The sequence below is a fragment of the Vanessa cardui genome, chromosome 3 (genome assembly GCF_905220365.1).
Source record: "Vanessa cardui chromosome 3, ilVanCard2.1, whole genome shotgun sequence".
In the NCBI taxonomy this organism is placed as follows: Eukaryota; Metazoa; Arthropoda; class Insecta; order Lepidoptera; family Nymphalidae; genus Vanessa; species Vanessa cardui.
Genome location: NC_061125.1, coordinates 8,386,695 through 8,411,866, shown reverse-complemented (window position 1 = coordinate 8,411,866; position 25,172 = coordinate 8,386,695). Strand labels below are relative to the sequence as shown.

At 30.3% G+C, this 25,172-nt stretch overlaps 3 protein-coding genes across 4 annotated transcripts; 2 read left to right on the top strand and 1 right to left on the bottom strand.

The window, feature by feature from the left end:
• The first annotated feature begins 8,481 nt into the window (after positions 1-8,481).
• LOC124543594 (protein takeout-like) lies at positions 8,482-16,447 on the top strand. 2 transcript variants are annotated; one of them, XM_047121838.1, is made up of 6 exons: positions 8,482-8,620; positions 12,751-12,979; positions 13,178-13,308; positions 14,062-14,199; positions 15,661-15,815; positions 16,268-16,447. In XM_047121838.1, exons 1-5 carry the CDS (start codon positions 8,554-8,556, stop codon positions 15,810-15,812), a joined length of 717 nt encoding a protein of 238 aa, XP_046977794.1. In that variant the 5' UTR covers positions 8,482-8,553; the 3' UTR covers positions 15,813-15,815; positions 16,268-16,447. The 2 variants fall into 2 exon arrangements, with proteins under 2 accessions (XP_046977794.1, XP_046977795.1); XM_047121839.1 differs by lacking the exon at positions 15,661-15,815.
• Positions 16,448-19,322: 2,875 nt separating this feature from the next.
• On the bottom strand, positions 19,323-20,363 carry LOC124543592 (3-oxoacyl-[acyl-carrier-protein] reductase FabG-like). The gene has a single exon (XM_047121837.1). It carries the CDS (start codon positions 20,245-20,247, stop codon positions 19,483-19,485), a length of 765 nt encoding a protein of 254 aa, XP_046977793.1. The 5' UTR covers positions 20,248-20,363; the 3' UTR covers positions 19,323-19,482.
• A 2,246-nt stretch (positions 20,364-22,609) lies between these two features.
• LOC124543591 (tubulin alpha chain-like) lies at positions 22,610-24,925 on the top strand. The gene is made up of 5 exons (XM_047121836.1): positions 22,610-22,718; positions 22,801-23,008; positions 23,077-23,549; positions 23,928-24,284; positions 24,517-24,925. Exons 1-5 carry the CDS (start codon positions 22,710-22,712, stop codon positions 24,772-24,774), a joined length of 1,305 nt encoding a protein of 434 aa, XP_046977792.1. The 5' UTR covers positions 22,610-22,709; the 3' UTR covers positions 24,775-24,925.
• Positions 24,926-25,172: the final 247 nt, after the last annotated feature.

Genomic DNA, 25,172 nt, shown 5'->3' with positions numbered 1-25,172 from the left:
CTTATCTTGTCTATACATTTTCCTCTATTTGCTTTGATATTCCTAAAAAAGTGGTCCAGTTGCTCAGACCTTGTGGGTACATATTACAGATACACCTGTTGTCTATACCAAAAACACTACACACACACTACACTACACTTTGTTATGCCTTAGTCATACATATGATGTTAGCTATTTTAAATCCTATTTACTGATGATCATATGACGTTCAAATAATACTATAATAATAAGCTTAAAATAGGACTACAAAAAATTTATATCAATGTAGACAATTTCCTAATCACAGGAGAATTTATTTTATTGTGTGTGATTAAGTATCCTAAGAATTTAGAAACCCTAAATCAGTTTCTTAATTACGTTATCGTTATTAGTCACGCAGGCAATTGTGTAGGTACGTTAACATCACGCCACGAAGGCATTGCGACCGAACGTCACGTAACCTCCTAAGTCCAGTTATTAATGATTACAAATGTTAACTATATTCTACGAATTTATCATTCTTTATTAAATTAACAATTAAAATAACTCTTAATCAGCGATGACTTGTTTATGAAAAATAAAATAAAAACTAAGTAAGAACATGAAAATATGTTTTTAGACTACCAATGTCTCGTCTCATTTTTCCGTGTCAAATTTTAAGCTAGCCAATGATATTCTAATAAACAGATATGATATACCCATACTAAATAACAGAAAAAAGTGTGCCGCGCCGGGGACCGTTTATTTAAAACTTTTTACAAGTAAAAAGGATAGCTTGATAAAAAACAATAAGTAAAAGGGATAACTAGGTGTTTTAATTACAAAACGTATTACTACATAATTATGATGTATTATAACGTATTACTGGCATAATTATGATGAAAACAACTTAAGGCAAACGTCCCAATTAGGACGTTTTCTAGTCTTCACTTTTTGCGCGTTAATGACATATCTGTTTACTAGAACATCATTGAAGCTAGCTTAATGTTTCCCGGCAATGGAATATTTGATTATTTGTTTCTCGATTATTTAATAAAATGCATCGGAATATTTTTAAATTTTGATTAAAAAAAAAACATTATGCATATTTTTTCTGCCCATTATAGTAATAGTAAATGATTTATATATTTGTTTATAATGACATAATTCCTTTAAAAAAGTAATCATTTTTATACAAGCGCAATCGGTACGCCTTGTAGTACACAAAGTTTGTTACACTCTGTATAGCCGGTATTTTAATGCTGTGGGCACTTTTTTGGGTTTATCGAGAAGAACCGGCAACAAATCTTTCCTAATCGATAATAAATATGTACAAATTTATTTGAAAATCCAATATGAATACTAAGTGGTCGTCGCAACTGCTTAAATGCACACTACTGTCTGACGAACTATTGTACCTAATGAAAAAAAAAATTGGATGTATTTAGATTAAATAAAAAAAAATGACATTTCAAACCCAGTACTCTTTTTTTTTCATTTGTAACGCAGTGTTAATGTGATTAGACACTAATTACTTATTAGTTCATTGATAAAACAAATTGCATAGCTTAAAAATACATATTTGTTTTTGTTAAGCATTTCGATTTAATTTACTACGAGTATATTTTATGGAGATGTGTTTTGTTGATAGCATGCGTGAACTCTGTTCTCAGTGTCAAGGTCTGTAAGATGTTGAACAAGGTTAACCTTTAATAAATGTTAAAGTCACCTCAGTAACTATATCATATAGTTGCTGTCTGTCATGTCTGTGTCTCCGCTAACCTCTTCTCAACCAGTCAACTGTTTACTTATAAAAAGATAGTAAATTTTTATAGGTATCATTTATTTTGTTTCAATATTATTACACAAAAATATTGTTCCTAAAAATGTAAAACTTGCAATAAAAAATCGTCTACCTTAAAATAATCCAAATTTCAATCTATGTGCCGTGGACGAATTTCATTCTATAACATTCATTTAAATAAACATTATAAAATAAAGTAATACTTATTAATATTTAATTGAATATTATTATTATTAATATTAAGTGAAATTTTCTTAAGGTTTCTTAATTAATTGCAAGAAACCTGAGACTGCATCTGAGTATGATTTTTTTGACCAGGTTTTTATACAATTTTTTTATTTCTCACCTCAATTAACATATAATCATTAAATTTCATCACTGATTGGTTTATATATCACGGAATAAAACTTTATTTTGCTCACACGAAGTTACATATTAGATATTATAAAAACTAGGATGACTATTAAATGAAATGAAATGTACACCATAAACAAAATAAAACAAACACATATATCTTTATTTATAATATTTTATATTACATTTTTTCTATTCTCTTACACTTAACTACTTACTTTAATTTTACTTCCAAAATTCAGAAGCCAGTTTCTTTGACGTTTAAAAAGGTTCATTTTTGTTAATTTTCAATTTCCATAGTGAATATTATAAATTAATCAAGCTTTGGACTAATCATGATCGAATGATATCGCGTCGATTTGCTGTCAGATGTTGTTTATTTGGTTTTACTCCTCTTAAGGTTAAAATAGAGTATCTGTATTCTGTTTATTATCCTTATCATAACATCATTTTATTATATTAAGATTTCGTGTGGCCTTTCCTAAAGACAGCAACGTACAATCTACTAATCTTAATCTTAAATGCGTTATAATTTTGCACGTTTTTATGTACCTAACTGCGTCACTGAACCCCTCCTAAATTTATTGCGAAAAAATCGAGTGTTTTTGAGTGGTTTTAGTTTAGATCCGATAGGTATCCTTTTATTCGTATATATCTATTGGAAATTCTGATTATAAATATTACCTTTACTTAGTAACAGAATTAAATTGACGTAATGCGGAAAATATTAAAAATAAAATATATAAAGAAAAATCAAATTACTATTAATTTATTGTCAAATTTAATAGAAAAAGGGCAACGCAAAATCTTGTTTATCGTCGTATCCAAATAGAATATAACTTAGTTGAAGTATTTTATTGGACGATTTATTACTTTGATTAATCTTGGAGTTAATTACGATGATGATATTTATTACATTTTTTGTCAGTGGTTTTTATGATACCTATGGACGAGATTTTATTATTTATACGACACGACACGAATAAAGAACAAACAGAAAACTATTTAATATTACTCATTTGGCTTTCTAAGAAATGTTTTGCCACAATTCCCATACAACCTGGATGCCGTGACGTCAAACGTCGACGTAATTCATTAATGGCTATCAAAAGTATCTAGACGGCGCTGTGTTTATAGTATGAATGATGTATGAGGTTCGGTGTAATAAAATACGCACACAAAAATATTTAACAAAATTCAAATTTTTCCTTAATTTAGTCACAAATTCATATTTATAAATATAACAGATCTCATACGGTATGCAATTTTAATAGGTGAGTTTTATCAAAATTTTGTTTATCTTTTTTGGTTCTGTGGTCTGCATGTGGCATTTTAAATTCCAAACGAATTGATTTATTTCTACGAGTTTTTTTTTATGGAAGTTGCTCAGCTTTTATTAAAACTATTATGCTATTCAAAGTTCATCAACTCTTTTCTAGTTAACTCTATCATATGTTACCTGCCTATACTTCATACATGTCTTTAGATATTTTTAACAAAATTGATCGAATGCCACAACGGTTGATCGATGAGTAAAGATGGCCCAGTGGTTAGAAGGCATGCATCTCAACCGATGATTGCGAGTTCAAACCCAGGCAAGCACCGTTGATTCATGTGCTTAATTTATCTTTATAATCCATCTCGTGCTCAGCGGTGAAGGAAAACATCGTGAGGAAACCTGCATGTGACAAATTACATAGTAATTCTGCCACATGTGTATTCCACCAACACGCATTGGAACAGTGTGGTGAAATATGTTTCCAACCTTCTCCTCAAAGGGAGAGGAGGCGATTAGCCCAGCAGGGGGATTTTTCAGGCTGTTGTTGTTGCCATAACGGTCTTTAAATTAAGCTATATTAATCTCCAAGTAGTTGCATACAGATCAGGCTAACAAGACGTAATATTGAAATAGGGTGATAACAGGAACCCTTTAGTAATAATGACACACTGACCAGAAATTCATAAGAAAGATATGCCTCCGTGATAAAAGCAAGGTGATAACCGTCTGGGTCTCGAGGAAGAATAGAGCGTTGATAAAAATACTTACACCGAAACTTAAGGAAAAAACCCCAATACAAGTAAAACGCTTTAAAGGTAAAAAAAATGTATATCTATTTATCTATTTTGAAAACCATCGGAGAACGAAATAATTAGGCACCAAAGGTACTATAAGTTGATCATACTTTTTTACATAATAAATAAAATTATAAAAATTAAAGAATTGATATTATGTACGTATGCCATAAGCCAGTTTTATTCTGTAGCTTGTAGCGTTAACAAATACCTAGGTCATTCTCTAAATCAAACATTGTTTGCGTACAAATATTTATTCTAAGCGTTTTTTCCTCTTTTTAAAGAACGTACTTTTGACTTTTACAATCCATTGTGTTTTAAATAACAGTTAAAATTTATCTTATTTTGAGTGATGGCTCCCAACAATGTCAGTCTCCTAGGATCAATGAACTCCCTACTTATGAAAAAACAAATTGACATTTTTATTTACAAGCATACAAATGTAATATAGTTGTTTACAAGTGCCTTCTTACACTAGAAGTGCTCGGAAATATTTACTGAGACTTTTTTTAAAGGTTAATGTTCAACTTGACCTAAAGTCATAAGTACTGGATGAATGGATTTAGTGACACCATCAATCAAGAACAAAGTCGTTTACTACTTTAGCGGTTAGGCTCTCAGTACTAAAAAAAGACAGGTCTCGTATAATTGTCAACAAAACGATTAATAGAGATTTGAAGGCGAGTGATACTGCCCTATCCCTATCTACTATCAAAGAACTTTACATAATTCATCTCGTACTTGTTCATAGTAGAGAACCACAATAACTAAGTATTTGGTAATCATTATTGATTTCGTTAGTTGTAAAGATGAAATCCTTTTTGGAATCTTTTTGATTAACTGCAAGATAAACCTATTGAAATAGCTCAATGTATTCGATAGTATTGGAACACAATACTTTTGCCATTCGAAAATAAAGTCTACTAAGAAAGGCTCCGTTCCTATTCCATTTTATTATGTATAAATAATATGATATAAGCTTTTTCTTATTTATATTTTGAACTCTTTGTAAATGATGTCGCGGTCACCGTTCTGATCTCATGAGGTTACTCGTTGTCAGAAGTCGTTAGAATTCGTAAGCCATTTCATTATCTCGACATATGATACTAAAGCAAATTAAGATTGAAATCTTTCGAAAAATTCGGTCTCTAACCAGTTCCCTTGAAATATTTTCCTACTCGCTAATCACAAGACATCCAATTAATTCAATTTATTTTTTACTACTCATTTTTAAGAACAGGTTGGTAGTCTTATTACGTGTTGACAGGAGAATAATATATTTTTTACCGCAAACATTTTAATTTATTTAATTTATGAAATGTAATCAATAAATAACTGACAAAGAAAAATATTTAAATATTCATCTCAGGTAACATTAACTTTAAATTTTAAATTGCTCAAATTGCAGTTGAATCTTTTAACTCATAAAAATAAGTTTATTAGTAACATATTATTTTCGGTGCAAAAGAAAGCTCTTAAACTGAGTAGTATTTTATCTGTTGCAAAAATATATTATAATGCAATCATATAAATAATTGTATTTACCAAACAGCATCAGCCTGTAAATTTCCCAGTGCTGGGTTAAAGCTTCCTCCGCCTTCAAAGTAGTGAATTACGTAAGTATTACATATAATCATTATATATCCTATATGAACATCTCAACATATACTTAATCAGATTTTTTTGTTTGTACAAATTTTATTAAATGTAATAGTTCGATGTTCCTATTTAAATAATAATAATAGTTTCTATGTACATAACATTGTTGTAATATAGGCCTTTCATGACATGTTTCGAACGTATTTTTGTTTAATCTTAAATTATTTTTTTGTATTAGTACCAATCAATAAAAAAGAATATACATTGACGAATGAAGAACAAAAAACAGTACTGGGCTGTTTTGTTTTTGCCTATTTACATAGGTATCTAAGACAACCATATGTAGTTATTTATATAATAATACATTATTATGTTGTCTTGTATGAGTCTTCACGCAAGGAACCCCAATAAATCAACAATATTAAATCTCACGGAAAATTCTCGATAAGCTCTATTTTTTAGGTATTATTAATAAACCCCACGTCGGATGGATGCTTGAATATTTAAATTAACTCTTCTCAATACGATACGATACGATATTTCAATGATCGGATAATGTTGTTTTTCGACTAATTTGAACTTATTGCGCGTAAAACGGAACACACATATCATTTGATCAAAATGCTGGATAATTTTGTCTAATAAGCTAATTAGAAACGCGGATGTTTCAGTACAATAGAAATAAGACATATCAGCCTTGGATTCATGTCGTGTTTATGTCGCTTAGTAAAATATTACTTCTCGCAGTATTACCTGACGAATTCCCCAAATATATATTTTTATAAGTAATTAATAAAATTTTCGTTTAATATTAGATGTAAGGAATGAAATCATATTCACAAATCATTACTTAATACGGATTAGATATTCAAATCAACCGAAGTTTGGATGTTTGTTGACGATATTTTCAATTTAAATATTAAAAAAAAAACAAAATTGAGTGTGAATAAAAAAAAAAAAATAATCATAGTAAAAACTAGCCTAATATAATTAACTAGCCCAAAATAAATTCAATCGATATTCTGAAGTAGCTCTCTAGATCTAGATTTTCTAGATGCATTAACCGTTCATAGTTAATCGTGTATTATATCATTATTACATAACAATAAAAAATAACTAGATAGCATCTCAATTACCAAGATAATGTTGTTTTATAAGTAAGTTAGTTAATCTTAGAACTATTTCATTATGATTGTCGTCGCTTTTCCGCTTAAAGCAATTTCATGTAGCAAAAAAAAACTACAATCTATCTTAACAAATTACACGGCACTTGACAGATGTCTTCAAGACCCGTCATTATCCTAATTCAATTTTAAGTAATGACATGACACTATAATTATACTAAATCAATTCCGCTACAAAGAATATGTCATGTGTATACCTAATCGCTTTTTTTTAGTTGCGAACACGTTATCAATTTCAATTATGTAAAAAAATTACTATCAGTAAAAGCATGTTGTGTTTATAGCTATTTCAGTATCAAAACATCACACCGTGTTTAATATAAACTTATATTACCTAATAATTTTGTCAATGATAGACCCGATCGAAACCTAACATCAAGTATAGATCGTTAAAAAATTGTGATATTTATCCGACAATATATAGATCCACCATATTCGTATAATCCAAATATTTTGTTATTCAATCTATAAAATTCAATGACATGACAGTTCAACGGGCTGCCATGTTTGATATTTATGGGTGTTGTTATAGTGCAAAATAATCTGTGCCCTCTTGGCAGAAATAAAAGCCATAATAAAAAAAAATAGTTGTTTACAATGCTTGTGAAAAGTTATATATTAAGTAAGAGTTTACTCTTACTTACTTTATCATTAATGATAAACCGTATTTGTTTAGTTCTTTAGCCGAGCGAAGTCAGGTTTTCATCTCGTAACATATAATTTTTTATTTGTAAGTAATTTATGATTTTCGCATAATTTTTTTTTTTTAAATATATGGAAGTAATAAATCTTTTTAATTTTTACCTATTAATAGATTGTTGTTGACTTCGATCACTTTTTATGGGTTCGTCGTCTGATATTAGGCGTATATAGAATAAGCTTATGTCCTTCTTTGAAGCTTCATTCATAGCAAATATCATAGAATTCAATTCAGTGATTGGAACGTGAAAGAACATAACACAGATAAACAAACAGAATAACTTTCGCATTTATAATACTAGTATAATTATTATAAGCTTTTTGCCATATAATATCTAACACATTTTACTTAACCAAACCTTGTCATAAACTTTATTTTATTTTAATTAGAAAAGCGTTAGTAACGAGTACGAATAAAACATCATATATGTATTATATATATATAGTAGTATCTAAATAAAGTTTTCTCATGCTTACATTTTTATTAAAATTAATAAACAATACATTGGCATGGTATTGAAATAATAATTTATTTAACGGACTCTTGAAATGACTACTTAGACGCCTTCCTAGAAATACATCATTTCTGTATTATATATTCATACATAATTAAATACTTAGATTAAAAATACAAATAGGTGTGACAACTATCTCTATATCTATTGTTTATTGTTATAATAATAAAAAATACATCTATGAGACAATGATAATAATATTAGCACTTTGATTTTTTTTCTTTTGCTGTATTAATTATTGCCTTTGCGCAACATATATAAGTAGGCGTTGAATGGCGGTACCTCAGTCGTTTGTCGTCCACGGTTAAAGAAACTTAAATTTTAATTTTTTTTATTACAATATACATATTTGGATACCAACGTCAAGATGCGTGTGTCATTGTGCTTATTAGCAGTAGCTTATTTTATTGCCGGCGCGTGCGCAGGAAAGCTTCGTGAGTATATTATTTTTTTAATAGTAATGACTAATCTTGTAATGCCAGGATACCGACAATATTTAAACTTATTATAAAATATCGTAATTTTTTTTTAAATTGTTTTTGGCTAAAAATAATGAAAAAATAGTAAAAATAGTTTTGAACTCTATGGAATTTCCTAAGTTTTTGGTCGACTTAGAAAAGGAAGTTGGAAATTTATTTTTTGGTATATGTTTGTCAAAAGCCTGTGAACCGGTTTTGATTAATTTGTTGATGATTTTTTATTAATTGATTTCCATAGATAAATATTAATTAGAAGACAAAAACATTCTTATCACTTAAGATTATATTCAAAGATTAAAAATCTATAGTTCTCTTAAGTGCCAGACGTGATCATAACCTCCAGTCCTTTTTTATTTCTATTCTATTCTTCCTTATTTATTATTTCTGTTATAGTTTAAAAATTAAAAAAAATTAAAGGAGTTCTTATACCATCTTATTTTAAAGCAATTGCAAAATTAGCTATATGATTTATATAGAATTAAATAGATGGATATGTATATACATATAATTAATATTTTGAGGTCTATGAATTAGGTCTGTGTATGTATACATAGGAATGTCAATGTTACCTTGATACGTTACGAAGGTATTTACTGCGAGATACATGTTTACTCTGCTTTTGACAACACAAAGGATCCTTGAGCATCATATAATATTACCGGCGTACTATTTAAGTAGCTCTAGTGCGTACATAATGTTGTATTGCTATCAATATTCGTTATTAATCTCTTGTATCTCTTAATACTCTATGTACGTATTAATTACTGTTAGACTGACCAACATTATCCTTTTAATCAAAAGCATTTAGATGGTCCTATAAACAATTACTACTTTTTGTCTAGTAAGATATAACCCTAAAAGATACATAGTGAGCTATTCCTGTCCCTTTCAACCTTTTATCTCTATGAGATATTTTGCACATGGATAGGAAGGAACTCTTTGTTGTGATTTTTAAATAAATATATCTTATATATCAAGGTCGATGTCTTTAAACAAATTAAAAACATTTTAATAAACAAATGACCATGATATTGTTATCCATTGTTTCCGGTTTTATTCCTTGTATTGGATAAGACACTATAATCTGTAATAAAATTAATGAGATGTAAAATACTACACCAATATGTATAAGAAGACGCAGCGCGTTCTGAAGCAGGTTTTAGTATATAATATGATCATATACGTAAGCAGTTGCTAACTGTATCCTCGTACAATTTAATTAATATCGCAGATAATAAAGTTACTATTGAATATTTATAAGGAACTCTTTGTCACACTCCGATTTGACATATGACTTTTATCCGGTACGAACACGTTTTCGTACAATCGTATTTTTCTCAAACTTTAACTTTTTAGTCGGTTTACGAGATGTATACAAACCTGTAACCTTCAACTGTGAACCAAGTGTTTTATTTACTGAGCAATGACAACTACGATTGCTTGTTTGAAGTACGTTTTCGAAATAAATCCTGTAACGATCATACATGCAAAGTTACGCTTCAGTCAAGCTAAATCAAGCATGAAACATTAGGACATTTCTGACACAATATTCATATATGTCAATATTCATGCTTAGCGTTTATTTTGCGATTTTTTTTTTATTTGAATTTATTGCTTTAATCTATGATCATTCATCTGTTAATATATTCTAGATAAAAATACCAGACAGTCAAGTTGCTTTCTAAGTATATAACAGTTATTAAAAATATATATTTTGTCATGTTCAGTGAGTTAAACGAAATATTAATTGCAAGGTACTAGTCCTGACTTCGCTCGACTAGATGACAGATTCTGTCATGCCTGATTTTTGAGAAACTTTTGTAAGAAACTGTTTACGCAAGGCACGCAATTCTCAAAAGTCAAAACTCCCAAAAATATAATCTCATATTATTCGTGATAGCAAATAGAATAAATCATTCCTCACAAATGGGCTATCATATATAAGTGTTTCCTGAGATTAAAGCGTTCAACCAAATAAACTCTTCAGCTTCATAATTCCAGCATAGATAATATGTTTATAAAATAACAAAAAACAAACAACTGGTTTTTTAATACGCTTACGTCTGACCGAACATGTTACTTTAATTAATATCGGCATTCTGATTCTGATTGATCGGATGTATATGCTAATAGATACAGGATAAATAAATAACTTTTTATTATAATATACGCCCACTGTATATTCCCCACGGTCACGTCAAATGATGATTTATAAAAAATAATCATCAAAACGTGCTGTTCCAATAATCGTACCATTACACATTTTCCTGTAATGTTTTAATTTATGAATCAAATGATCAGATTATTTAATAATTAAATAACGATGTTAGCTTATAGATATGAATATATTCATGTATACTGAATATAAAGGTTCATACAGAAAATATATGTATAGATTTTATCTATCTATCTGTCCTACTAAGAGCCGGTAGAGAACACTAATTTAAAAAAAAAATAAACAGATGAAGATTTTCGTTAATGTGAGATTTTTCTAACAAAATCATTGACTGCAGACTTAATTTATAGATAGCGTGGATTATATAATAAGTCCAAGTTAATTCATCAAATTTTTAAAGGTTGTAACAAGAATTTAGTATAACTTCCACTTGTAGTCGTCATTAGGGATTATTGTAGAATTTGATTGTTGAACTGTCATTTGCTTGGGAAATAATATTTTTCTATTTTAATAATTTTAAAATCCTTTTAATTACGTACGCTGTTACTAAAGATGAGCGTTTATATATATACCGTAATATTCGACTTACTTGCTAATTACTTCAGATAATCGATTATAAAATTGGTGGACGAACAATACAAAAAAGGATCGATTAACGTAGTCATTACAAAGCTAATCGAAACAAAACAAATTGATTCGATATTTAAATTAATTTCATATTTAGATAGGTATCTACATACCTTACTTAATGCATTTGGAAGTATACTTCCAGGAATTTTTTTATTTGCGGAATCTACAAAAATGGTTAATTCGATTGGATTTAAGTCTTATATATGTAGTTAACCAATATACATAAAACTTATATCAAAGAAGATTTCAATACCTATAATATTTTTATACGAGTCAAGTACATTTAAGTATATAGTTCGATTTTGCACATACAATAACTTATTCTATGATTATAGTACAGAAGGAAGTTAGTCGTAAATTTATATTTTGGTTATATGAAATGTTTTACTCCATTTTTCTACTATCATGTCAGTGATTTGGCAATGCTAAAGTGACTAACAAAGTTAATTCCGCATTTATTTATAAAACAAGTCTGGCAAATCTTACAATACACAAACTGACAATTGCTTTAGCTTGTTTATATCGACTATTAATTTATTCAATGTTGAATGATAAATAATATTATATTTGCAAATAAGAATACTCAATAATTGCTATGGAATCGTGTTACAACGTTTCCTTCTTTGTGGATTCGCTTCGATGAATTACCTCGATCAAAGGATACTTCATTTGTTTTGAAACCTTCTAAATATATATATATATTTTTTACACATATGCACAATTTACCTTAGGATGTTTTTTTTTATATAAAATGATTGATTAAAATAAATTGACGACCTCCGTGATCGAGTAGTGTGTACACCGGTTTTCATGGGTACGCCACTCTGAGGTCCCGGGTTCGATTACCGGCCGAGTCAATGTAGATTATCATTAGTTTCCTATGTTTTCTTGGGTCTGGGTGTTTGTGGTACCGTCGTTACTTCTGATTTTCCATAACACAAATGCTACTTACATTGGGATCAGAGTAATGTATGTGATGTTGTCTCATATTTATTTATTTATTTATTTATTTAAAATAAAATATGTGTCTGTGTGGTTTATTTTAATAAATGTCGTGGTTTAATTTTTGTACTTTTATTGTATTAAATAAACTATACACTAATCTAATCATGAAATGATGGAACTGCACTTCATCACATACTAAAGATATTTAAAGCAGTGCAATGTTATGTAGCGCTTTTTGACTACAATTAACTTTAACTATAACGTACTTATATGTAATGGTTTTGCTTATTTTAAAATAGGTTTTATTTTAATAATGCATATTTTTGTTCCCTAGCGCCGTTCATCAAAGCCTGTTCAGTGTCAGACCCAAAACTCAATCAATGTATAGAGTCCGCTATAACCGTCGCCGGGCCAAAGTTTGCCCAAGGCATCCCAGAACTGGGTATCAAACCCTTAGACCCTGCGGAACTGGGTAGAGTGGTTGTGAACAATCCCGCCTTGAAGGTTATCCTCGACGATACCGTTGTGACTGGATTAGGAGGGTTCAGGATTAATTCCTTTAAGTAAGTACAATCATGATAAAGGAACATGGTTTATTATTATAAAATTGATGAGTAATTTATACCAATCGTCAATTAATGGGAACATTATAAGTGGCTTTTGTTTCCCATATATTTTTATATAGGTATACGTCATTTGACAACGATATTTTATTAGAAATAATAATACATAATATTCACTTATTCAATTATTTTTTAAAGAATGAACGCGGAAAAGGGTAAATCTGTCCTGGACTTCACAGCCAATGTGACGTTGAAGGCGCACTACGATATGGACGGAAAGGTGCTTATCGTGCCAATCAGGGGCAACGGCCAGGCCAAGATCAAGATCAGTGAGTGTTTTATACATATAATTAAAATTTCAACTTCTGGTGGTGACGTAGCTATTATAGCGCAAACAAAATATGTAATACACCATGTGCTCTAATTGAGTCCCCATAAGCAACACATCTATACCAGATAGTATTGACATACTATCGATGACAAATATGACTGGTGTAAAAGTTATAGAAATTCAAGCAGATAAAGTTTAAGTTCATGTTTAATGATTATTCGTCATGTATATAAATAGTATGAAGAGGCTCGATTTTTTTTCCATGGAATTTTCGGAATCTTTTCCAACTAGCCACTTTACTGACGTTTGACCTTTATTATAAAAGTAGCTGTCTGTTCTGACTTATTACAGGTAAAATATTAATTCCAATCCGTGCTATATGATACACTCATATAAATCTCTCCAGCTGATCTATTCCCCAATATTGTGCTATGCGTATTTCAAACATTTAATTCACATATCCAATTAACTCCAGCTGCAAAGCAATATTTAGCCCCGTAAAAGGCTTACAATTTATACTTTATTTAATGTGACAATAAAATAATTAAACTAAAGTATTACAGTTTTCGGTATCTGTCACTTTTTTAATATAGTCTTATATGTTTACTGCAAGTTATTTATAAATGATAGGGGAAATGCTGTTACTGACTTTTTTGGACATTTTGTAGAACGACCAAAAATCAGACGGTCTGTCATCTTAGTCGTGGAGGAATTAAACACATTGATTGAAATGATATCAACTTGTTTACAGCAAACCTCCGCATTGTGATCAAATACGATTTCAAAACAGTCGACGGTCACTGGACTGTCACCGACCACAAGGACAGTTACAAAATGGACCGAGCACAGTTCAAGTTCACCAACTTGTTCAACGGAAACAAGGAGCTCGGTGAGATATTCATTTCCCGTATTTAATTTTTTAACAACATATCTGAACTTTTAATGATCTTTAAAACTGATATTTCTTAGTAGGAGGACAAACCGATTTATCGACTGTGCTTCTACCGGAAATCTTGTAGATTGAGATACAAGATAGATAAAGAATTAAAAAAAAGTTAAAGAGAGTCACTGACGTATCGCTATCAAATTAGAACTGCAATTATCGTTTAGTATATTACCAATCAATCACAATTTAATCGTATAAATGAATTAAGTATTAGAAGCACTTATTCTTAGTACTAGCATCATTAATTATTTACACTGAAGTTATTAGATAAATCAATAACAATTTATTGAATTATGATTTTTATCCTCCTCATAATTGTAGTTATAAAAGTTCATAAAATATTAACATATCACACGCAAAACTCGCAATTAAACGTTGAATATTAATAATATTTCTCGAAGATCTCAACTAGATTTAAGTTCTATAATTTTTCTGTAATTAACTATGTTTTAAGTTGCTATTTATCAAAATCTGAGAAGACCTAGTAAAATTAAAAAAGGTAACTTAATTACAGAATTATTTAATAGATGAACGAGTTAAGTTAAATATTACAGCCTTTCTTTTTCCTTTTCTTTCTTTCGTCTAGATTTATAACAGTTGAGACAGTTCATGTGTAAAAATACTCTAAGAAATAAACACGCTATGACTCTCGAAGGCCGATGATGTGTACCTAGATAAAATTTATAGGTACAAATATAATTACGGATAAAAATACTAAATTGTTCTTATAAAATAAACTGAGTTGAACCATTTGTCAGTAAAATTAATAATTTTGTGTTTATTTTTAATCGGAGTATAAAGTTTATTTAACAAATCAAGGCTCGTTAGTTAGTGGTATTTGTATGACTTTTTAATTCGTTTAAGCGTAAGAACCTTAAAAAATTACCTTTATCATATGTATCAATAAAATAATTATAAGATACTTAAACAAAAATAAAAGAACAGAGAACATCAAATCATAATATCTGACAAGATCTTGGTAAATTTGTTTATGTCTAAACGTTACCCTGTTTATTTTAATGAATATAAAATTATTTATCAATAAATGGCAGGATGATTTAACATCTCATACTTATGGGAATTAATACGTTATAGTATTTTTTACTTTTGATTTGGGATATGAGAGATTTATCTATATATATAATTTTTATGTTTGATGTGGTGTTTTTTTTTACTACCATTTAGTTAAGTATGTTATACTTATTTTATTGATGCATAAAACATTAACGATTGTTAAGATTCTTAAGCTTACACACATTCAAAATAAATACAAAGTCCAATAAATATGTATCAATTTTATACTGTTATAAAAATACAATGTGTTGAAGTACTACACAAATTACAACCAACTATTTTTCTTTTGACTCACACAAACAAAGCATTACGAACCACGTTACATTACAGCTGACACAACAATAAGATTCCTTAACGAAAACTGGGAAATTATAATGCAAGAAATAGCACCACCAGCCATCGATCAAGTAATTGCAGCGTGCGTTGAAGAAGTTAGGAAACTGTTTTTGGCAATACCCGCAGATCAATTGCTATCCCAGTGAATGGTGAATTTTAAATTGTTTTATCATAATCTAACAATTATCTTTATAGCTTAAAGGGAATTAACAAATTTTAATAACCAATCCAAACTGTAAACAATGCATAAAACTCAATCTAACACGATTTATATCATTACTAACATCTCTTCGACAAATGTTAATAAAACCTACTACCTACTGTTAACTCTTTCTTATTCAATAACATAACTTTCTGTACTCTAATAATAATAACCGTTTTTTAAGGCATCATAGCAGTGGGATTTAATTAAATACTTTCTGAAGAATCTTGATAATTAACATAAAATCCTAAGATTATAAAACAAAAAATAGATAAAGCGCTTTAAACATTATAGTGTATTCGCTTTTGTTGCTACACTATAACATACTGCGCTCCATCTACCTTTTTTGTTTTATAATCTATGATCGAATCTATCAAAAGAGTAAATTATATTTTTTAGCGGACACAATCGACGCGGTGATCAATGAGCACTGGGAGCCGGTGATCAAAGACATCGCACCCACAGCTTTCGACACAATCATCAATGCGTGTGTTAATGAAGCAAAGAAACTATTCGCTTCTGTTCCAGCCAACCACCTTCTCCTACCGTAAAGCAAATGACAGCGTGCTGTTTCAAATTTAAAAAAAAAAGAAACAAATTTAACTTTTTTTAAATTTACTAAGAATTATTGAGGTTAAGGGTTATAATTTTTGTACTAGTTGTTGAGAAACAGATAATATTGTTTGTAATACTTGCAACAATTTCATACCAAATTCTTTCTGAATTTGTTATATAGTATTTTTAGGTTCCGATTATTTAGTTAATTAAACTGTTCCAACAGGTTATAATTCATAATAAATAGTATGGACCCAGTGGCTCAACAATAGAGACGTGGAGACCTAGTTTGAAATATTAAATATACTAGGACTCGACATCCGATTTTAAGCTGTCTTGATTCTATTTATTTGGTTATTTGTATTAGTATAGAAATAAATAGTAAAAATTATATTTTAAATTTTGTACGTTATACTAACGCGAATAAATAGTCTTACTTAATATCCAATACCAAGTTGTGGCAATATTCCGAAACAGTAACGTAATTTCCTAGCATATTTCATTGATTGAATGCAATGCCTTGTTTATTATTTTTTGTAATATACCCTAGTTAATATGTTGTATGGAAAAAAAAAATTCAATTTCTAGTAATAAAATAGACACTATGTATCATATTTTATGTAGATTACTAGAAATAGTTTTATCACCTTATTGAAATCAAACTTAACACCATTTATGACTCTTTCAAACATAACTTTAAAATTTTGATTTATCACAATTGGTGTTGGTGATGTTAAGACAAACTGTATTGACCTTATTCATAATTAATATTAAACATATTTAATTTATATGTCATTGTTATACCAAGGACATACCTACCAAGTTTATTAAAAACAAAGTATACTTTATGTTAAATTTTGTCGTATAAATATGATTTTCAAATTATTAACATATATTGTTTTGGTCTGAACTAGTAAGACTTAAATTAAATAAATTCATAACTTTTAGTTTTATTAGCATCTAGACGCACATTGTTCAAAATCTAATTGTTTTCATTACTATGACAAATCATTTTAGTCTTAAACAAGATAAATTATTTATCTGTGTTTGCAAACAGTTCAACACTAATGATAAGACATTGTGATAATTATATTTAAGTTAATGATATTAAGAAATATGCAATAAACACAACATTTCATATATTTTGGTTCTGTATTTTTCCTTTAACCTTTTAAATAAAGATACAAAACGTTGTCTTAACCTATCTTAACTATCTTTATTGACAAATAAATTAAAAAAACCTTTGATGACTCTGAATTTTGTTAAATATGCTGATGACCAATGATGTTCAAGTAAACAGATATGTTATTAACGCGCAAAAAGTGAAGACTAGAAAACGTCCTAATTGGGACGTTTGCCTTTAGTTGTTTTACGTAGTAATACGTTATAATACATCATAATTACGTAGTAATACGTTTTACGTAATTAAAACGTCTAGTTGTCCCTTTTTCTTATTGTTTTTATCAGGCTATCCTTTTTACTTGTAACGAAATGTAAAATAAACGGTCCCCGGCGCGGCACACTTTCTTCTGTTGTTTATTATGGGAATAACATATCTGTTTGTTACAATATCATTGCTGATGACACAATTTATATTACTTTTTATGTTGAATGTTAAGGTATAGCTTTATTGAACAGCTTAATTTTAATGGAATCATCGTCAATATTATTCTTAGTTTTAATGTGACAAAATAATAATAATCTATTTGTTCATAATAACATAAACTGACCTGATACAATTTAGAATAATATAGGCATAAATGTACTGAACTAATAATAAGTCCAGCTGTCTACGTATTATAATTATTTATGTTATTGGCAGGAGACTACGTTTTCAGGAAAACGTAGCCCTATAAACAGCACGAAAAAAAAACAATATGGAAAATAATTACAAGGAATACAAGAGATAAAATAAAAGCAAAGATTTAATTTCATGTTACTTCAGTTTGATAATCTATATTAAGATCTGTTTAAAAATTGAATATGGATTAAGTTAGTGCTATAAATTATTTTTTTTTACGATTTTCACCCCAATGCTTAGGTATTTACGGTTTGTAATTTTTTATATTGCATACAGTATCTAAGCACCATTTTTAACTGACGTTATCTGAGGACCAGTGGAGGAAATATAATTTCTATGCACCATATTTTATAATCTATTTGACATACTGCTACATCTGCGATCATGGTTATTTTTTTTTTCTTTGGCACAAATAAAAGCCACAAAAAAAAATGGTTATTTTTTATTTGAAATACATTTCAATGAATATAAAAAAATGATATTTACATAGATCTTAAACAAAACTTTTTAAAATTATGTATGTAAAAGAAAAAAAAGCTTTATTTTAAATTACTTTTAATACTTAATTTTTCTTCAAATAAAATATAATCTGTCACAAGTACCAACGGTATGCTTTTTTGGAATTCAGTTTGGGAAAATATTACAAATACTTGTACATAACCCTTTTACCCCAACAATTCTCTATGGAGCTTAAGCTTACTTAGAGTTCAATTTAATGAAAAACCATTTTTTTAATGATATATGTTACGGACTAGCAAATTAAGAACCTGATTGTAAGTGGTCCTCATCGCCCATTGACAATGGCAGAGTAACAAATATTAAACATTCCCTACATCTCCAATGGGCATCCAACCCTGGAAACTAAGATTATATTCCCCTTAAGCCTGTAGTTACACTGGCTCCCTCTCCTTTCAAATATGGAATAACAATACTGAGTACTGCTGAGGCAGTTGAATAATACCCAATGAGTTCCTACCAAGTGAAAATAATTATAATTCAGTAGTTTAGCCATGAAAGCATAACAGACAGATAGTTACTTTCACATTTATAAAATGAGTACAAATACAATTTAGAAATGTAAATAAATAATAAAACAAATTGTAACTATAAAAATTTTATTAAATGCAAAACAAACAAAAATGCAAAAAATTGCTATAAAATATAGTTCTTAAGAGTTAATTTTTTTAAAAATTAAGGCATGTTGTAGAATTGAATTCCTGCATCCCACATTATACTTAAAGAATAAGTATAACATATCTTAACGAGGACACATTGCATGGCGACCTCCATCAACAGGCAGACTTGCACCAGTAATATTGCTGGCTAGATCGCTAGCCAAAAATGCAATAGTTGCAGCTACTTCATCAGGTTTCCCAGGCCTGCCTAAAGCATGAGTTTCTTTCGTCCTCTGTAAAAATGCTGCATATTGCTCGTCACTTAGGCCACCTCGTTTTTGTAGCTCAGTCAAAATTACCCCAGGATTGACACAATTCACTCTTACTCCTTTAGCGGCAAGTTCTAATGCTACACACCTTGTAAACTGGTCAACAGAAGCTTTAGATATATTATAAGCCAAGACTCCAGGGAATGATCGAATTCCATTCACACTGGATACATTTACAATATTGCCTTTAGTTTTAAGTAAATGTGGAACAGCTAACATTGTTAAATAGTAAATTGAACGCACGTTAGTATTCATGAGGCGGTCATATTGGGCCAAAGTCGTGTTCTCAATAGTTCCCATTTCGATGATGCCGGCATTGTTGATTAAAACATCGATCTTTCCGTAATGATCGACTGTACTTTTAACAATTTTTTCAATGTCATTCTCTTTGGTTAAATCAGCCTGAACGACAAAAGTCGATGTTGATTTTTCACAGTCCTTATTGACTTTTTGCAAGTTATCCACATTTCTTCCAGTCAAAGATAACTTGGCGCCGAGTTTAGATAAGAACACAGCAGTTGCAGCACCGATTCCTGAACTAGCGCCAGTAACAATTACTACTTTTCCGGCAAAATTCATTTTATTTCACTCCTTAGTTCACGAACTCTCTAAATATAGTGTATACAGTACAGTCTTATCAAATGTAAAAATAGATAACAGCTAATATTATGTAAAAATGAAACTTGTTTACATATTACTTCACATTATGTCAAATGTCACTTTAGTATTCGTTTTTTTTTTAATTGTGAATCGCAATGATTTTGCAGCAGACAGTCAAGTAAACATTTTAAATTTAGATGTACACTACATGAATATTACATATTTGAATTTATTATAAGAAGAACTACGGAAGCTTTAAGGTTAATAATATGCAGACATCATCACCCGTAGTTCTTGACACTAACAGAGGTATAAAACGTGAGATAGCTTAGTACCACTAGTCCACTAGCTCACGCTTCAGGGCACGGGTGGCGCATCTCACTCCTTATTTCAATTAATAGCAACAACTAAAAATAGTGAAGATGCGATATTTTTATTTTCGTGTTTATTTTAAAGAACTCCTTATAGAATAGACCACAAAGACATTAAAAATCTAAAACGCTGTAATTTACGCCAAAAATTGCGTTTACAAAATGTTAATTTCAATTTTCGCGCGAAAACGGATCCATATTTCGTATGACGTCACTGCTCTCTATTAATGCTTCTCTGATCGTACTTGTCTTCGCTGGCTTTCATACTTATGCATTTTTTTTCGACCTTTGAGATACATATATAATATACATATATAACATACATTTGTAAAAATTTAAAACGGACTATCGATACTCCGAAATAAAGCATTGTTGACATATCTTTTGTGCCACTTTGTTCATCTACTACAATAAAGTTTTCAATTAAATGGTTTTTGACTGGACCTTCTGACACGAAACTGAGATAAAAGTGGTGTCAAGCTGAAAAGAGGCACCTGCTTTGACAAACCCAACTTCCATTTTAATTCGAAAAACGCAGTTAATTTTCACAACTCAAATAAGTAGTCATAACAGGAGTGACGTCACTGCACGCTATATCAGTGTTTTTAAATACGTCCGTTACGTTATTTTAATTCGTAAGTATTATTAAAAAACAAAATTATATCAATTATAAACCTTGCAGTAGCCCTTCTTTTATATTTTTTTAACATTTCAATAGCAAATTTTTCATAAATATTATATTTGTATGTTGTATTAGCCACAACAATGAATCATAAACATAATACATTACTAAATTAAGCGAATTAAAACTGCTCTAATACTGGCATCTCTTGGCTTTTGACGTGTCGTTAACTTTCAGGGCAAGGAGGTCTGAATTAAAATCATTTACTCCTGCCCTTTTCCCAATTTTATTTGGGGTCGGAGCAGCATATCTTTTCCTTCCATACTTGTCTGTCAGACGTCATCTCAAAAGTAACATTCTTTCTAACCATATCGTATCCACCCAATCCATCCATCGTTTCCTTGGTCGTCCTGTACCTATGCATCCACATCCATGGTCAATGCCTTCCTCTAATATGTTCCTCATTCCTCCGCATTACATGCCCATACCATGATAGCCGCCTTCCACCTGACTTCTCGGCTATCGGTGTCACTTTCAAACTTCCTCTTATGTACTCATTCCTTACTCTATCCATTCGCGTAACACCACACATTCCTCTCCAACTGTTTTTCAGTCATCCCTTTTGTAGCCCAACACTCTGATCCATATAGAACAGCAGGTCTGATCATGTTCTTATAGATCTTCCCCTTAAGTTTAAGGGGAATACGGGGTCACAAATTGTTCCCGTAACCTGCCGCCGTTACATCCATCCTGTATTAATCCTGTGCTTCACCGTTCGATCTATTTCGCCATCGCCTTGAATGAGTAAACCGAGATACCGGAAGTCGGAGCAGACTGGAAGAGCTACGCCATCAAGCGCTATGGCTTCAGGACCGGAGAGACCGCCGAAATCGCAGAACGTGTATGCAGTCTTCGTTCTACTGATTTTCAGGCCAACATTCTCCAGTTTCCGTTTCCAATTCTCCAATTCTTCCAAGCTGCTGTGGCGCCGCTGCAGTACCCTGTTGTGTTGTTCCTCCTCTTAAACAACCGCCATACATTCAACTTCAAGAACTCAGATTTTATATCACTTGCGGTTATGTTAATTGTAGTTCCACTTTAATTTCGATACATTTACGAGTAGATACAGTTGATATACCGAGTATGATAAACCGTATCGAACCATATACATATCAATATAATATGTATAGGTACTGTATGTATGTAGTAAAAAGGAATAAGTAATACTAAAATTTAATTCTTAAAATTTATAATGAAAAAATGTACCTCAGAAAATACTTACACTCAGTAATAGCTAAGCTAAACCATATTGATTTTAAAAAAATATAAACTATTGTCACGGAGACAGTTTACTTTTAAATCCGTCAAAAAAGATAACAAAAAATATGTAAAAAATAACTAATAAAAATAATTCAATTATTCAAAATTTTTTGTAAAATACGAGAGTTATGGCAATCGTGAGACCGAATTACTAACATGAAAATTTTAGGTTTCAAATAAATAAAAAGTATTGCAACATAATTATTAAAAATATTTCAGAAAGAAGTAATACACATTCATATTGGTCAAGCTGGAGTTCAAGTTGGAAACGCTTGCTGGGAATTATATTGTCTGGAACATGGCATTAGGCCTGACGGTATACTGGCGAACAGCAATGATACGACTTCCGGAGCATTTTTTAACCGAACTGGGTGTGGAAAAGTTGTTCCAAGAGTTGTCATGATTGACTTAGAACCTACGCCAATAGGTATTTCAAGATGTGTTGATTAAGCATATTACGTAAAGAAAATTTAATTATCTGATATTTTATTTTAGATGAAATAAGAACGGGAACGTATCGAAGACTTTTTCACCCGACATCCTTAATTACCGGTAAAGAAGACGCGGCTAGTAATTTTGCAAGAGGCTATTTCAGTATCGGAAGAGAAATGATTGATGTAGCTTTAAACAGAATTCGATTAGTAGCTGAAGAATGTAATTGCTTGCAAGGCTTCATAATATTTAGATCTTTTGGAGGTGGAACTGGATCAGGTTTTACAGCACTCTTACTAGATGGACTGACAAGGGACTACAAAAAACTCTCGAAAATTGAATTTGCGATCTATCCAGCTCCTAAAATATCACCAATCATTGTGGAACCATATAATGCTGTTTTTACGACTCATGCATGTATGGATACAGAAGATGTGTGCTTCATTTTTGATAATGAAGCTTTGTATGACATTTTAGCCCGTCTTTTAGACGTACCGCGCCCTACTTACACAAATTTAAACAGACTTATTGCCCAGGTAAATATAGAAATTATTAAACGTCACATTGTATTTAAAAGACTGAGTTTGACTGACTGACAGTTTGAATCCTTACTATAACCCTAATTATGTCAATATGCTTTTATTACTGCCTAGTATAAGATAAAATATGAACACAGATTAAGCCGATGAAAAACCAAAGATTCTGGCTCCGATTATATCGATCATCGATTAAGATCCCTTTTTAAACTTGGAGATAGAAAACTCCTTACGACGTTTTTAAAGTAGGAATACTACAGGTCATGTTGCAGTATGATTGTGAATATTTAGTTGGAATGACAATCATTGTATAAGCATAAAAGTAGACAGTCTAAGTTTAGAATCACTAAATTAAAGATATTTTATTATTTTCTACAGGTAGTATCCTGTATGACGACATCTTTGAGATTTGAAGGTTCTTTAAATGTGGAATTGGTAGAATTCAGAACAAATTTAATACCCTATCCAAGAATCCATTATCCTTTAGTTACTTTCGCTCCATTCGTTCCGCCGTCTAGATCGATGCACGAAACTATGACCACACAACAATTGATGATGTCTTGTTTCGAACCTGCCAATCAGATGATCAAGTGTGACCCGAGAAGTGGCAGCTACATGTCGTGTTGTTTATTATTCAGAGGAGATGTAAATCCAAATGATATCAATACAACTATTACTCACATAAAAAGTTTACGCTCTATAAGATTTGTACCTTGGTCACCAACGGGATTTAAGGTTTGGATTTATGTCTACATATAAATCTAGTAGTAACTAGAAACTACAACATTCGTAAATATTAATTCATTATTCTATGTTATTCACAAGCACGTCTGATAGGATTATTTCAAAATATTAGAATCCTCTTGGAATAAAAAGAAATATAAGATTATGCCCCAAATAAAATGGGGCTATGATAGTATTTTTTTGATAGTTACTGCAAAATACTTTAATTTTCCCATTATTGCAGATTGGTGTCAATTTTCAACCACCAACAACTGTCCCTGGTGGTGATTTGGCTGCGATGCAAAGAGCAGTTGTAATGGTATCCAACTCGTCAGCTGTGCGTGTCGCTTGGGAGCGACTTTGCACGAAATTTTACTTAATGTATGCCAAACGCGCTTTTGTACATCACTACGTTGGTGAAGGATTAGAAGAAAGAGAATTTAAATATGCATTACAAAACATCAAAGCCCTTTCAAAGGATTACAGAGAGTTGGAAACTTAAACATTATAATATATCAACTTCGTAAAGCTTAAGCTCAATTATTTTTTTTATAGAAGGTTATATGTTTTAGAGTTTTGTCTTTACGTGAAAGATTATTTTGTAATTGGAATCAGTCACATCACAGAGAAAAATTATACTTATTAATTGCTAATTTGCGTGCTAATTTTTTGTAGTTTATTACCAATTTTATTTGAAAACATTTAGAATGAATAAAGGTAATTGATTGTTGTGTTTGAACTTTGAGCTAAACTCGCGACTTGAAGAAGTTCAAAGAATCGTAACAAAAAATGAGTTGTCGGGTGACCTGCTATGGTCATTTTTGTCTAATTTCTCTTGCTGAATTCAGGGGTCAAAACTCTTGCCCTATGGTACAGCAGTCCGACTAGAAATGGGTTACA

Excerpts from the sequence above, each read along its gene's own strand:
- LOC124543594 (XM_047121839.1), top strand. The coding sequence starts at position 8,554 with ATGCGTGTGTCATTGTGCTTATTAGCAGTAGCTTATTTTATTGCCGGC. Across the intron at positions 12,980-13,177 it reads TTCAGGATTAATTCCTTTAA|AATGAACGCGGAAAAGGGTA; the intron begins GTAAGTACAATC and ends TATTTTTTAAAG. Across the intron at positions 13,309-14,061 it reads CCAGGCCAAGATCAAGATCA|CAAACCTCCGCATTGTGATC; the intron begins GTGAGTGTTTTA and ends ACTTGTTTACAG.
- LOC124543592 (XM_047121837.1), bottom strand. The coding sequence starts at position 20,247 with ATGAATTTTGCCGGAAAAGTAGTAATTGTTACTGGCGCTAGTTCAGGA.
- LOC124543591 (XM_047121836.1), top strand. Across the intron at positions 23,009-23,076 it reads CTTAGAACCTACGCCAATAG|ATGAAATAAGAACGGGAACG; the intron begins GTATTTCAAGAT and ends ATTTTATTTTAG. Across the intron at positions 24,285-24,516 it reads GGTCACCAACGGGATTTAAG|ATTGGTGTCAATTTTCAACC; the intron begins GTTTGGATTTAT and ends CCATTATTGCAG.